Here is a 16,140-nt window from a genome sequence, read left to right on the forward strand (position 1 = left end):
CACCTGGATTACCTCTTTTAATCTTCATAACAGTCCTCAACCGCTTTGACATAATTATTGTTATTACTCTTATCCTGGGTAGAAACAGAGGCCCAGAGAGATGAAGTAACTTGCCCGAGGACACAGATAATAAAGGGCATAGTCAGGGCCAGTGCAAAATGAAGATGTGGGGTCCTGGCCTAAGACAGGGAAGTCAATTTCCTTTCCCACATGGGGTGGGGACCTGCCTTCCACGGGACTGGAGCCTCTGTGCCTGCCCATGTGCAGTAGCTGCCGGCCAGTTGCCATGGAACTGCCAGCCGAGGGCAGGGGTGGCGACTTACCACCCACCCCCCAGAGACACAGGAAGGTGTTGGGGAAACTGTACCTGACCCTGATCATCTCCTTGTCAATGTTCAGGCACCCATGGGGAGAGGGGTGGATGGCCATGGCTGAACACAAGACTTCCTGCTCATCAGGCCCCCTCTAATGAGGTCCGGTTGTTGCCCTGACAGAGGTCCCCAGCAGGTCTTAGGGTGGGGAGGAGGGCAGGATGCCAGGGCATAGTGGACACCAGGAGAAGGCAATGGCACCCCACTCCAGTACTCTTGCCTGGAAAATCCCATGGACGGAGGAGCCTGGTAGGCTGCAGTCCACGGGGTCACTAAGAGTCGGACACGACTGAGCGACTTCACTTTCACTTTTCACTTTCATGCATTGGAGAAGGCAATGGCAACCCACTCCAGTGTTCTTGCCTGGAGAATCCCAGGGACGGCGGGGCCTGGTGGGCTGCCGTCTATGGGGTCGCGCAGAGTCGGACACGACTGAAGCGACTTAGCAGCAGCTTAGCAGTGGACACCAGAGAGGACTGTGCAGGAGCTGAGGTTCTAAGACCCCTGGGCTTGCTCCATTGTCCCAGCAGACACAAATTTAAAGATAAAATGATTCAGAATTTGAAGGCCACAATCACAGAGCATTAAGTCCCAAGACCTTCTAAGTGCCTACCCTGGGTGACTGTGGTAGCTGCAAGAAGCGAGCCCTGGCCCTGCTGTTAGCACGGGCACCCACGCTAATATCCTGACCATGGGAGAGGATCAAGGAAAATTCTAAGGCCTTTGATAAAGTCAGAAAGTAAAAATTTGTTCAGACTGTAAAAATCTTTGCGACCCCATAGACTATAGCTCGCCAGGCTCTTCTGTCCATGGAATTCTCCAGCAAGAATACTGGAATGGGTTGCCATTTCCTTCTCCAGGGGATCTTCCCAACCCAGGGATCAAACCCAGGTCTCCCACATTGCAGGCAGATTCTTTACCATCTGAGCCACTGGGAAAGCCCTGGAAAATTCAAAGTCCTTTGAAAAAGTCAGAAATTAAAAATTTGTTCAGACTCCTAAAAATCTACCCTTTTGGTTCACCTTGAAAAGTAAAAACTGTTGTGAAGTATAAAGTGGTGCTGTTAGTCCCCACAGATAACTTCATTCCCAACACCTCCCTAAGGAGTGTCTTGCTTTATGAAGCCTGACTTGACCTTCTCAAATAGAACTGACCACTCTTTTATTGTGCCAGGGCTTCCCTGGTGGCTCAGACAGAAAGGAATTTGCCTGCAGTGCAGGAGACCTGGGTTCAATCCCTCGGTCGGGAAGATCCCTTGGAGAAGGAAATGGCAACCCACTTCGCATTCGTGCCCGGAGAATCCCTATGGACGGAGGAGCCTGGCAGGCTACGGTCCACGGGGGTCGCAAACAGTGGGACACGACTGAGCGACTAACATTTTCACTTTATGGTACTCCTTCCTAATTTGTGTAATTATAATGTTTAGAACTTGGGCTTTGAAATCAGACACACCTGAGTTGGAATGCCAGCTCTGTCAATAACTTGTTGTGAGATGGGGGCTAATTCCTTGCATCTGCTCTTCCACTTGAGAACTGGGACAATGCGATGGTGGTGGCTCCAGCACTGCCGTACTGGACAGACTGAGGGATGGCAGTCTGGTGGCAACGAGGCCACAGGACCTGTCCTAACCTAGTGAAGGAGGAAACAGACAGAGCTGGACTCCATCCTAGGCCAGGCTGCGAACATTAGGCTACACGCAGGGTCACCCTCCCAATGGACTCTGAATACCAATGGAAAACCAGACCCCCAGGATAAAAGAGCCTCAGGACTTGTACTTGGACTCTCTGTGGCCTAAAAGAATATGCTAATTATCTCTGTAACAGAACACATAAATTCCATTATGTTTATCGGGATATGACCACAGGCCTATTGATAAATGTCCACTGTTTATCTAGGCTTATGACAGATGAATCATGGGTTAACTTTGATTGTATCTCTTTTACCTTGTCCAGACTAGTTTCAAGGAATTTGGGGAGGTGGGTTTGAGCAAGTACACTGAGGGAATATAAGGTTTTCACAAAAACTGGTCGGGGTCCTTGGCTAAGAGGAGACTCTGCTTTGGGCCTGCAGGTGTAATAAACTGCACTCCACTATCTATCTGCATTGTCCTTCTGAGTGAGTTTGTGTCCCAGAACGCGTGGCTACAACACTATGATTGCAAAAGTAAGTACATTTGTTTTCGCTTAGATTTTATGTTTACTTGGAGTGGCTTTGATGTTGGTGGTGAGGCAGTCATGGATATAAAGAGGGTAAACAGCATTAACTATTGATGAGACTAGTGCTTACCAGTGTCTGACACCAACAAAGGTAACTGCAAATATTTAGTATTAGTTTTTTCCAGTAGACTGAATTTTTTGGGAGTTGGGTCCTGTTTTGTGTCTAATACAATGCTTGGAGCCAAATGTCTAATTTAAATGAATTTTCTTTGCAATCTACACTAACAGTGAGGGTTTTATTGCTAACTTAGGACTTCCCTATAGCTCAGATGGTAAAGAATCCGCCTTTAGTGCAGGAGATCCAGGTTCAATCCCTGGGTTAGGAAGATCCCCTGGAGAAGAAAATGGCAATCCAATCCAGTATTCTTGCCTGGAGAAGCCCATGGACAGAGGAGCCTGGCAGACTCCTCATTGTGACAGTTGTGTCACAAAGAGTCAGACACGACTAAGTGACTAACACACTGATAACTCGGGAGGGTGAATAAAATAAATCTCTTAAGGGCTTTTATATTGTTAGAACCACAGATAAAAAAACAAAAAAGCTAGGAAAAAAGAGGTCTATAAGGTCTTTCATGATCAAACATCCAAACCTATTCCTAAGTGCCTAGCACTTGATTTGTTTCATTTTTGTCTTCACTTAAAATAGTAAGGCTTCCCCTTGTGGCTCAGCTGGTAAAGAATCCGCCTGCAATGCGGGAGACCTGGGTTCAATCCCTGTGTTGGGAAGATCCCCTGGAGAAGGCAAAAAGGCTACCCACTCCAGTCTTCTGGCCTGGAGAATTCCATGGACTGTATAGTCCATGAGGTCACAAAGAGTCGGTCACAACTGAGCTACTTTCCCTTTTCAAAATAGTAAGCCTGAACATCACTGATGGGGATTTGAAACTCATTCGGTGAGGTTCCATACACTACTCTTTCGGAAGTTTTGTTCCAAAAGGGCGAGGAAAGAGAACTGCAGTGAACCAACGCTCACAACTTAGTGACTGCTGGATTACTGGGCGACGGCGACATTCTTGCTATCCAATGGCCAGGGAATCTGGAGAGAACTCTCTGCATTGGTCAGAGAAAACATCCCTCCAGGTTCATTCAAGGAGGGGCTTGGCGTGGGCGAGGCCCGCAGAGCATTTTAGCCAATCAGAGAACGCATAGGGGCGGGCTTGGCCGCAAGACGGTGGAATGGAGCCTAGCTGAAGGCGACTATCCGCCAATCAGATCCTCCTGTCGCGAACGGAGGGGGCGTGGCCTCCGGCGGCGGGTTCCCTACGGCTTAGGCCCAACCGCGGAGGAGGTGGGGCCCGGGCGGGCCTGGGCGGGGCGAGCGGTGTCGGCGGCGGAGCCGGATGCGGGCGGTGCCGCGGCCGCGGCGGCCCTGGGGATGGGCGGAGCCCCGGCCGCCAGTGCTGGTGGCCGCTGCGAGCGGCCGCCTCTGCTCCCGCGCGTTGCTGCTACCCAGGGTGGCGGTATGCTGGGGAAAGGGGTAGTCGGCGGTGGCGGCGGCACCAAGGCGCCCAAGCCCTCCTTCGTGTCGTACGTGCGCCCCGAGGTGAGGGGGCGTCGCGCGGGCGGGGCGTCGTGCTGGAGTGGCCGGGGCGGGGGGCGCCGGGAGCCCCTTCCCTGCCTCCGGAGGGCCGCGAGCGCTTCCTGTCCGAGTGCCGGAGGGGAGCTGAGCGGGATGAGGGCCCAGGGGCGCGATGGGACTCCCGGCGAGCCCGGGTGGGATTCCCCGACGCGGGCGGGCAGGTGCTCGAGTGCAGGGCCCACCTCACCGGGATACCAGGTGAAGGGGCCCTGGCCGGGAAGGTCCTGCGGCCCGGCTGGCTCCTGGCTACAGTTGAGGGGAGCTGGGGTTTGGGGCACCACGGGAGGGGAAGGGCTCGGGGTACTGACCACCCCCCGCCCCAACTCCGAGGACCTGCGTAGAACTTGCAATCCCGGCGGGTGGGTCTGCCCTGCTCTCGGAATTTCTCAGTGAGTCTGTAGAGCTTGCTTATCTCAGCTGCTTGCTTCTAAGAGTGCTATATGATGCCGCTGGCGGGATCCCGTGCCCTGCTTCCCGCTTCCCATCAGCTCTACTGGGAGAAAGTGGGGTCGGTCCCGGCCTCAATCAGTATCTGTCTCTTCCTTGTAAATTCCCCTCTGTCGCTTCTTCACCCTTTCATTTCACTCCTTCACCATAAGCCTTTCCACCTCCTGCTTTCCTCCTGGAGTTTTACTGTCAAGTTCATTCATTCATTCAGAAGATATTTTTTGAGCTCCTACTCAGGGCCAAACACTGTTCTAAACTGCTTGGGGTATATATCAGTAAACAGAATAAATATCCCTGTTCTCTGGGAGCTTATCTGAGGAGAGAGGAGTAAACAATCGGTAAAATAGATATAAGTAATTATATGGTATATTAGAAGTTGCAAGTGGGATAAGAGTAGGGATTGACTGATGGCCCATGGGGCAAAGAACCTGCCTGCCAATGCAGGAGACACAGGAGACGTGGGTATGATTCCTGGGATAGGAAGATGCCCTGGAGGAAGGCATGGTAACCCACTCCAGTATTCTTGCCTGGAGAATCTTGATGGACAGAGGAGCCTGGAGGGCTACAGTACTTAGGGTCGCAAAGAATTGAACATGACTGAGTGACTAACGCTTTTTTTTTTTTTTTTTTCAATTATATGGTATATTAGAAGTTGAAAAGTATGGTGGGAAAAGAAAAGACCCCCTTTTCCTCCTTGCACATGGGGCATTTGAGCAAAGACTTGAAGGATGTTTGGGATCTGAGGATAGAGTCTGGAATGTTGGAGGGCCATCAAGGAAACCAGCCTTGCAGAATCCAGTGAGGGAGGGGGATGCCCGAGTCCCGGGAGAGGAAGTTAGGCTGCAGCTTGTAGGCCCCGCTGAGCTCCTGATCCAAATGCCTGATTAGGTGCATTTTCATTTTTGATTTCTGAAGGGTTTTTTTTCCCCTGCTCCTCTCTTAGCACATTAATCAGCAACGGGTGCGGAAGCATTGGCAAATTCCTGTGCTGTCTTCCCACCTCTGTAAAGCAGAGGCAGGTGGGCTGTGAGGAGAGGTCTTCATCAGGGAGTGCTTCTATAAAACCACCAGTGGCCTGAAGCCTTTGCATGTGTATCTTTAAATTCAAATGTGTGTCTTTTTTTCCAGTGCAGAGGACTCGTCTTATTTTTAGTCCTAATTTTAAAATAAAAACCACTTCCTCTGTAAATGCTTGATAAGGAGTCAGGGTCATCTTGAATATTCAGCAGGCTCCCCTTATAGTATCGAGGGTAAGTAATGTGGTCAGTTTCTCTTTGTGTCTTTTTGATTGAGCCTGGGTTGAAATGAAACTGATCTTTTAACCTTTCCTCTTTAGTGAGATTCGAATGCGAGTGGAAAGTCTTCTGAAATGTGGCCAGAGTTCAAGAATGTTCCAATTTTTTATCCACCAAGCACACATGTTGTAATTAGGCATATTTTCCCTCTTTGCCCACAGCTCCTGATATATTTCCTTTGAGGGATATTAGGGAAGGGGAGTGGGTCAACCCCAAAATAAGCCTGAAGTGGTCACATTTTTCAGATCCTTATAGTTGGCAGTTCTCTTTCCTCACAGTAAAATAATGCTATGTAGACATTATGCTTCTTTCTTGAAATCTGTCTCTAAAAATATTTTTTGACAGAGTATAAGGCTCTGACCTAAATTGTTGATGAGTTTTAGAAGATAAGGGAATGAAAGAGTGAGGAAGCAATTTGTCATTAAGTATAATCTAGCTTTTGCTAGCCATTACATTATGGGAAATACATGTGAGCAGTTTTGAGGTGTAGCTATGTGTCGCTGAGAGCCCTGGATCTGATAAACTTCTATTGGCTCACTTAATAGAAGTCCTTCTCTAGACTGTCGTTCTGCTGTTCCTATTCCTTTCCCTTATATCGAGTTCATCTTTAGTGCTTTTCATGTGTGTTCTCCCATCACTTCTTTGTATGGGGTTTGCTTTTGTTAGCTGGGAGGTCGCAATTTCTCACAGCTCTTTTTGCTGGTAGATCACTAAGCCACCAGAACAACCTTCAGGATGTAAGGTGCCTTATGGCCCCTGTGCCCAGTAATGAACTTGTTCTTGACTGATCAGATCTTGTAAGATTTAAAAGGATCTATATTCTGTATGCCAAAGAGGCTATCAAGAGTTAGCACTTTCTTTCAAAAGCAGAAGGCTTAACTGGGTAAAAGTATTTGCAGATGATGCTTTTACACATAATGACGTTTTTTTTTCTCTTGTGATCCGAAAGGGTTGGCATTGGATGGCCTAAAATGAGGGACAGGAGTTTACTTCCTCCGTTAACATTGGATCTCTGCCACAGGAACTTGGCTCTTCTGTCACTGATTCTCCTAAATCAGTGAACAAGCAAGTTAAAATCTTGAGCTGCAATTTAGGAACTTGGTCGCGTTTTGTAAACTCTGCCCAAAGGGTGGCACATCAATAAATTTGGTAAATAGGAAGTCGATGGTTTTGGAAGCTGAGGTGAACAGGAGGGAGAGAGCTGGGCTGGTCTTGGTGATACCCAATGGCTGGTACCTGAAAATGCCAGCACCTTCACCCCAGCATAGGCCCAGGCACAAGGTGCCTCTGTGCAGTGGAACCCTGGATGCTGAGCTCTGCTTCAGCAAGGTGGTAGCTTATAGTTTGGGTGCCAGCTCTTCTGTTCTTATACAGAAAACACCTGTTTGAATTATGGTGATTTCAGAAACCATTAGTGTTCATTGTAGAAAAATAAGACAGTGTAGATAAGCAAACATTTTTTTTAATGGAAAAATTGCAAGCTTATTAGTGACTTGCAGTGTATCCTGTCAGATGTGTGTGTAGGGCATATATATATATATATATATGTATGTATTTTTTTTTACCAAAATGGGATTAATATTGCTGATCACATTATTTTATAATCTGCCCATTTCACCAGAAATGTATATTGTAAATGTCTTTCCATGTCAGTTGTCAACTGTAACTTCTTTTTAAATTAGACCCCTTTTCCTCAATAGAGACGGACAGTGTGATGGGAGATGTTAGGTAGCACAAAGAGGCCAGGAAGGTAGTATGGTTTTAAAATGGTTTTCTGGTCAGTTACCTTCTCTGGTACCAAAGGACAACTGATTTCTTTAAGATTGTCAGTTCTCTGCTCAGTTATCTTGAAATTGTAAGCTCTGCTTTGGTAGTTCTTAGTGGAGAAGGCCACTGCACCCCACTCCAGTACTCTTGCCTGGAAAATCCCATGGATGGAGGAACCTTGTAGGCTGCAGTCCATGGGGTCACGAAGGGTCAGACACGACTGAGCGACTTCCATTTCACTTTCATGCATTGGAGAAGGCAGTGTCAACCCACTCCAGTGTTCTTGCCTGGAGAATCCCAGGGACGGTGGAGCCTGGTGGGCTGCCGTCTATGGGGTCGCACAGAGTCGGACACAACTGAAGTGACTTAGCAGCAGTGGTTAGAAATGCTTACTGCCTGTACCTGGCAGCTTGTATTAGTAAATAAAGCACCTCTGTGTGTGCGTGGTCAGTTGCTCCATCATGTCCAACTGTGCGACCTCGTGGACTGTAGCCCACCAGGCTCCTCAGTCCATGAATTCTCCAGGCAAGAATATTGGAGTGGGTAGCCATCCCTTCTCCAGGGGATCTTCCGACCCAGGGATCGAATCTGGGTCTCCCACAAGGCAGGCGGATTCTTGACTGCTCAGCCACCAGGGAAACCCCATTAAATGGTTCCTAGGAGAAAGTTCTGATTTAATAAGAACAGGGTCTCTCATGATGAGAGAGTTGAATAAATGCCTCGGGGTGCTGTGTGTTGCCTTCTGAAACTAAGACCAGGAAGAATTCAGCTTTGAGAGTCTGCCCTACTTGTGCCCGTGTTCATGTGGTATGCCAAATATGGTTAAGATGTACTTTCTAGTTGAGTTTAGGTCAGTGTTTGACTTGAACGTACTAGTAATAGTTATTAGTTACTTAGTTGTGAATTTTTAGAGTTGGAAGAAAACATAGAGATGACCGAGTCTACCCGTGAACTCTTGGTCTGTTCTGCTGATGTGGAAATGAGGCCCTTAGGGTTACTTGTCCTGCCCACGGGCACAGTGCTTTTGTAGAGCAGGGTTAAGAGCTGTCTCCTGAGGCCAGTAATGCCTGTGACTAAGCCAGACCCACAGGAGTTCAGGAAAGGTTTTACATAGATTTGAGGAGAACAGACAAGAGATGTGAAGACTGAGAAAAGTCCAAAAAATCCAGATTTAAGAGCCGATGCTTTTCGTTGATTCCCCCAGGGAGAAGAATGCATCTGATTGCCTCTTCCTCACTTAGGGCTGTTTCTTTTGGTGGGGGGAAGTGAACCTGTGATCCTGTATGCTTCCCAGAGCTAGGACTGTGGGAATATATTAAAATTTAAAAAAAATTTCTATTGGTATTGATTAGGCACTTCTGTGTCCCAGAAACTCCTTATCTCATTTCATCCTCATCTGTTTTACACGGTGAGTACTATCGTGACCTCTCTTTTTTGTGTCCAGACGTGCAAAGTGAGACCCAGAGAGTACCTTGCTCAGGGTCACAGCTGGCAAGGGTTGGTGCCAGGATTTAAACTAGGGTGGTCGGACTCCAGGGCCATTCTCTTATCCCTCTGTTTGTGAATGCCGGGGATATCGTTAGTGAAGCATACTTATAGGCATGCCTGGTATTTGCACACGAGAGTGCCTTTTCCTGTTCTCTGGCAGCAGTTTCTTTCTTGGCTTTTGTTAGTTTGTCTACCAGGGGATCATGAGCAGATATGGGGCTCATTGGAGATACGATTAATTTGTTCAACAGGTACTTACTCAGCACCGGGTGGTGATTGGCACTGTTCTAGTTGTTGGGGGTCCAGAACAGATGAAATGATTGAGATTATTTTTTGGTGGAACACGATGGTATTGGACTGTTAATACCAACTTTGATGACTTTGATGGGTCAATGACAAGAAGAGATTGGCTTATCCTAAAACAGACCTCCTTCCTCAGTTCTAGCAAGAAAGGAATACCTCTGAAAGCAAAATCTAGATCCATTAGTTTAAGATCTTGTGGAGAAGAACTCCATTTCCAACTACTTTTTCTAAGGGCAGAATTTTCTCCTTGAGCTTCGAGATCATCTGTAGTGACTTCACAGGCTGTTAAAGGACATGAAGAGTTCTTCCTGAAACGACCACTTTCCTAGCTGTGGCTTTAGCCTGATGATCTGTCCAGAGCTTCCGCTTTTTCTCTGCTGCATGTGCTTCCTGCGGCATCTCCCTGGGTCCCTTCCAGCACCACACAGCTTCTGCAGACAGAGCACCAGAAGATGTCAGGAGGCTGATGTCAGGCAGTCCTGCCTGCAGCCAGCGACACGGTGGCCACAGCTACGGCCCCCATGCAGCCACCACTCTTCTGCACCCTGCTTCTGTCTCTGATGTTAAAACCAGCCATGCTGTTAGAGTCTCAGGCCGTGGGACACCCATGCTTAGAAACTTAGACGTTCTGGATCCTTCTCTGCACAGGCTCAGCAGAATGTTTGCTGTCCTTTGACTACTTCCACAGGAAACCATCCTGTGTCGCAGTGTGCATCAGAGAGAACTCAGTTTTTAGGGGGTCAGAAAATTTTTTAATCACAATGAAAGTTGTATACCTTATTTTAATGATAAAGACAATATTGCCGACTTTGGAAGTCAGGAAAATGAAGCTACTCTTAATTATGCTACCCTAATAACCAAAGTGACTATTTCCATTTTTTCTTTTCGTATGTCCAGGCTTGGTCTGTGTCTTACACGGTTGCAAACACAATATGTCTAAAAATTTATAGCCTGCCCTGTGGTATCGTGTTTGAAGGTGGTACCACTGATTCCTGTCAGCAGAACAGAAACTTAAGAGCTGTTTTTCCATCAGAGAGCCAGCCTCAGTTTTTCATGTGACGTCTTTTTTTTTTTTTTTAATTATTTATTTATTTGCTTGCTTTTGGCTGCACTGGGTCTTCATCGCTGCACGTGGACTTTTCTCTAGTTGCGGCGAGTGGGGGCTACTCTCCAGGTGTGGTCCCAGGGCTTCTCACTGCAGTGGCTTCTCTTGTGGTGGAGCACAGGCTCTGGGGCACCTGGGCTTCAGTGGTTGTGGTGTGTGGGCTCAGCATTTGTGGTGCATGGCTTAGTCTCCCTGCAGCATGTGGGATCTGCCTAGACCAGGGATCGAACCCGTGTCCCCTGCACTGGCAGGTGGATTCTTAACTACTGGACCACCAGGGAAGTCCGCACTTGTGACTTTTGATGTGCTTTTTTGGAGACCCCAAGGAAAACAGAGGGTTTGTAGTTTAATGAATCACTTAGAATCAGCCTCTTGAGGTAGATTGGGAGGTAGGATTGAATTGGAATAATTCTGCCAACCTCTAGTCTGCTGCTGCTTCGGAGGGAAGAAGAGAGGAGGTAGACGTGGAGAGGGACCCCAGGAGTGAGCAAACCTTTCCGAGAGCTGAAGGGCCACAGGGGCCTCCCCCTTCCCCTAGTCCCCTCTGCGCACCTGGGCGTCACTCTCCAGGGAAAGCAACCACTTGTCATTCCTCCGTCTTGATACCTATGCATGAGGCCAGTCCTTCCAAGCCTCAGTTGTATTTTTACTGGAGAAGTGGAAATAATGACATCTGTCTTATCTGATAGGTGTATGTGAACATTTATGAATCTGAACTGTGATTGTGCACAGCGGGTGCTGCTTAGCAGAGAACTTGGCCGCTAGCTGGGTAACCTTCAGGAGAGGTGGGCTTTCATTGTTACTGTTATTCAGGAGCTCCCTGGAGGGTTCCAGAAAGTACTCAGTCATCAGTCTTAGAATTGAGAAATCTTTCCCTAACTAAGGTGTTAATGACAGTGGAGTGTTTCAGTCCTCGCAGTTGTCGCCGTGGCACCCTGCCCGGAAAGTTCTCTGTGTGCTAACTCTTTCTTAGAGTGTTTTTCACTATCTCTGAAAGTTTCTTTTCCTCTTTTCTTATTTCCTTTTTACTTTTGAGAATGCTTTGATTATATTTAAAATTCCAACCTAATGAGAACAGTGAGTGGTCAGCTTTTTTTCATTGTTAACATTTGGCCTTTGACATTTTGCTGGATTCATTCTGTGGACTTATTTTTTCCTCTTTCCTCATTTCTGAGTCTCTCCATCATAGGCCACATTTTATGCATTTATCACATCTGGTCAATGATTTACCGAAGATATGAGTAAGGAAAATCAAATCACCTCTGGGAGTAATAATTCTCTTTATGTGCTCCAAAGGCAGTAGCCAGATCGTGTGCTGTTTTGACTTTAAATGCTTCAGTCCTTGTACACCTAGCTGTTGGGCGGCCTTTCAGAGGAGTCTAAGCCCTCACTTGTTTGCTTTGTGGGGAGAGGGTGGCTTCAGCCAGGAGAAAAGCAGGGCTTGTGCGTGAAAGCACTGACCGCAGGGGTGACATGTTTTGAAGTCTGCCTTTTCCCTGGTAACAGATTGTCAGCCCCTCTCAGGCAGTGATCCTGAACTGCTGGATTTGTTTGTTTGTTTGTTCTTGTTTTTGCTGAGAGGTTTTTTTTTTTTTTAAGATTGCTGAGAATGCCTGTGATGGGAATGGTCCCAGTTTTTTGGATGAAAAATCTCACTCTTCCTTCCCCTTTCTCCATACATAAGATTGTATATCCCTGTTTTGCTTGAATCCCTTGAGATCTGCTTCCTGGTGTGACTTCCCCTCTGTGAGCCTCCCTTTGATCTTCATCTAACATTGGGTGCCCATCTTCCTGGCAGGCTTATTTTAAGCATGAGCAGAAACACCATGTACGCCCAAACAATAACTTGAATTGGGAGAATTATTGAGTGTTGCTACCATTTGCTAAGCACTGTGTTAGAATTAGGAATGAGAGAAAAAAGCAGTCTGTGCACTCAGGAGGCCCACATTCTGCCGGCGAGATGGCACGTCGACAGATGGCTGCAATGCACGGAGGTAGGTGCTGCCTGTTGACAAGGGAGGAGTGCATGACGCTCCCGGGCACGGAGGAGGGCCCGCTGCGGCCCCACGGCAGCATCTGGCCTCATTGGGAGGCTGCGTGGGACTTGGAAGGGGCAGTGTTGATATGGGTTCCGGTGTGGGGAGGAGGAGGCTGCAGGCAAGAGGGATAAGTTGGAAGACTCACAGGTGCGTGGGGACCAGGTGGTCGGACCGTCTGTCGTCATCTCTTATGTAAGGTGCATGCGGGCGTGTGAATGCGGCAGGTCTTAAAGAGTAGAATCCGGGGGTACCTCTGGGACCTGTAGTTTGTTCCGTTTTCTGTGGATGCTGCTGTACGGGTCAGCCTGGCTCTTGGTGAGCCTGTAGGCAGCTTCTTATTTGCCCCAGTTCCTCTTGCTCCAAGATCATGGAAGAGCTACTGCCCCAAGGCTTTCAGCTCCTTGCCAGCTCCTCTCCTGACCTGACATCTATACATAGCAGCCCTTAGGGGCTTCCCTGGTAGCTCAGGTGGTAAAGAATCTGCCTGCAATGCAGGAAACCCCGGTTCAATTCCTGGCTAGGGAAGATCCCCTGGAGAAGGGATAGGCTACCCACTCCAGTATTCCTGGGCTTCCCTGGTGGTTCAGACAGTAAAGAATCTGCCTGCAGTGTGTAAGACCTGGGTTCGATCTCTGGGTTGGGAAGATCCCCTGGAGGAGGGCATGACAACCCACTCCAGTATTCTTGCCTGGAGAATCCCCGTGGACACAGGAGCCTGATGAGCTACAGTTCATGGGGTCACAAAGAGTCAGACACAACTGAGTGACTAAGCACAGCGCAGCACAGCCCTGGAGGGGGACAAGGAGGGGGCACACAAAAGGCAGTGCCATGTGTTTCTGCAGCTGCTGTTGGTCCCATCAGTTAGCTTAAATGGTAAGACTTTGGTGGTCCCATGACCGCCCCCTGACCTCTTTCTCCTAGCGCTTGTGTACATTCCAGCACTGCCCTCCTCACTCTCGGTGTCATGAGAGGTTAGAGGCATGGCTTTGGAATTAGAGTTTTGCTACTCACTGTATGGATTTAGGCTGGGTATGTAAGTTCTCTAAGCCTCAGTTTCTTAGTCTGTATCTTGGGAATAAAGGTCGTAGTATCCAGCCCATACCTAATGTCGTTAGTCTCAAGTGAGGCCCTCCATGGAGAATTGCTAACACAGTACAACTTGGCTTGTAGTAAATGCTTGCTGTTGCTGCTGCTGCATCGCTTCAGTCGTGTCCGACTCTGTGCAACCCCGTAGACAGCAGCCCACCAGGCTCTGCCGTCCCTGGGATTCTCCAGGCAAGATCACTGGAGTGGGTTGCCATTTCCTTCTCCGAGTAAATGCTTAGGAAATGTTAACTGCCGTACTTGCTGTTAAGTCTTCATCCCAGAAGTCGCAGCTGTGTGTCTTCGTTCTTGTGTCCTTGTCTTTGGCCACTAGAGCAGGTCCCGATAACAGCTTGTGCTCCTTTTGAGCATCATTCTTTGTGCTCCCTCGCAGAGGCGTGAGTCTGGAGCTGGGGGCGCCGCCCCTCCTGCGGGTCCTGCCGTAGCCCATCTCCCTTCCAGCACGGTTTTCTTTCTCAGGAGCTGTTTCACGGATGCCCTCTCTGCCCTCCTATATCAGTAACTTCCCTTATCTCAGGGCTTCCAGGGGTACCTGGGGTTTGGGCAACATGTTAGGTCCTGGGACTTTGCCTCCAGTTCAGCTCCGCTTCCCTCCTTCCCAGCTGCTGCCAGCATCTCTCGTTTCCTCAGTCCTGTGTGGTCCAGACCAAGCACCTCCTCTGATGCCTGGGACCACCAACCACAGCTGCTTACCTTACACAGGTTTTCCCACCTGCCACTGCTCCCTTTGGAACCCCCCTCCCCCAGACACCCCTCACATCATGGCCAGGCTTCTTTTAGACACCGCCTTGATGTGTCATTTTCCTATTTAAGGGTCTTTCATGCCCCCTGCCCCTTTCACTGGTCTGAACCTTAGCACCTTTCCCAGGCTCACCCAGATTCTGCCTGCTTCTGGTTTGTTGATAGAGCAATAGCTTGGATTCAGGAACCTTGGGCTGTGGCCATTTCTTATCTGAGTGTCCTCGAGGAAGCCCCTTCACCTCTTTGGGTCTCATTTCCTGGATTAGGCAAGTGTTTTTAAACATATTTTGTTCAAGGAGCTTTTTTTAAAAAAAAAAAAAAAACGAAAAAACACAGCATGATTCTTGAACAACTTTTTCAAAACCCACTGTCCCCAGTCCTGCTTTAGAGATTCAGATACGACCCCAGGGGGCAGGGGGAAGGGTGAATGTGAATGGTGGAGGGGTGGGGAGTGGGAGGGAGACCTGCAGGAGGAACCTGTAGTTTTTTTCAGTTCACTGGCATCTCTTCCTTCAGCCCCTCTTGAGAACTGCTGTTTCAGATGAAATCACAGAGGAAGCCCAGGAATAGAGACAGACCAGAAGAGAGAGGGTGTGAGAGGTGCAGTGTGAAGGCCCCCGAGGGCTCCTGTTCCTTCAGCCCCTTTGTGTTCCCAAGTCTTGCCTCATGACTGGCAGCCTCCCTTCTTCCTGTCCGTGGTACAGGCTGACTGTAGCTACGGGTTTTGATGGTGCCATCGAGCGTTTATTGTCTACCCCTTTGTGCTGTGTGTCTGTGGCTCTCATTTCCCCAACAGGACTGTAAGCCCCTCCAGGGCAGGGCTGTAGTGCCCACCACTCAGTGTGGCCTTGTGGAGCTCACGGTGGCTTCAGGGAAGGGTGAATGGACGGTGACTCAGGGCCGTCATGGGAGAGGGCCTCAGAAGGTCACTGGCAGGCCCTTCACTCAGGTCGTGTTTACCTCTCCTGCAGAGTGAGCTTTGGGGGCTGAGGTTGAGAACTATATGAGGAACTTCGGTGTGGTCACTGATTTGACTCTGGGTCTTTGTGCCCCAAGAGTCTGCTTTGGCAGGAGGTGTTTTGCCTAAAAATACTCGTTTTCACTGTCACTGTGGTGCTGACGTTGGTAGGCTGTTGACCTGCGTGGATGCCTGAAGCCCAGCTGTTGCCCACAATGTGTCTCGGGCCGCCCTTAGCTTCCTCAGGCAGCTCCTGAGCTCAGGCCCTGTCTGCTGGAATTGAGCCAGCTCTTTGGCGAGGTCAGATCTGTGGGTTTTGAGGCTTATGCTGCCCACGATCTCACCATTTCCTCTCTAGCTTGAGTTTCCTACCAGGGAGAATGTGATAAAGGGTTTGGATTATTTAAAGGCCTGGGGAGTGCCTGGTAAGAGTGATTCTTGCTAAGAAGCATGGTAAACCTTCCACTGCTGTGCAGTGGGTGATGAGCTGTCAAAACAGGTGAGGGCTTTACCGTGGATCATCTTGGCGAGCAGTTACTTTCTTCCTTCAAAAAAAATCTGAGATAAAGGGGACTAGCAGGAGATCTAAATGGGAGAGAAAGGATTTAGAATGATACATGAATGAGATAGTCTGGCTCAGCTGTTGTGGGGGTGGGGTGGGGGGCTGGTGTAAGGGCGCTGTGGGAGGTCGTTGCCTGTTTCCCCTGCCCTGGAGACTTGTCAGAGG

General features: G+C 48.8%; 1 protein-coding gene across 1 annotated transcript in view; it reads left to right on the plus strand.

The window, feature by feature from the left end:
* The first annotated feature begins 3,915 nt into the window (after positions 1–3,915).
* MTMR12 (myotubularin related protein 12) overlaps positions 3,916–16,140 on the plus strand; it is a 68,117-nt gene continuing 55,892 nt past the window's right edge. Inside the window, exon 1 of the mRNA XM_006055807.4 lies at positions 3,916–4,130. Within this exon, the coding sequence (XP_006055869.1) occupies positions 3,963–4,130 (168 nt within the window). The 5' untranslated portion in view covers positions 3,916–3,962. The remainder of the gene's footprint in view (positions 4,131–16,140) is intronic.

This window comes from Bubalus bubalis, chromosome 19 (genome assembly GCF_019923935.1).
Source record: "Bubalus bubalis isolate 160015118507 breed Murrah chromosome 19, NDDB_SH_1, whole genome shotgun sequence".
NCBI classification, from domain to species: Eukaryota; Metazoa; Chordata; class Mammalia; order Artiodactyla; family Bovidae; genus Bubalus; species Bubalus bubalis.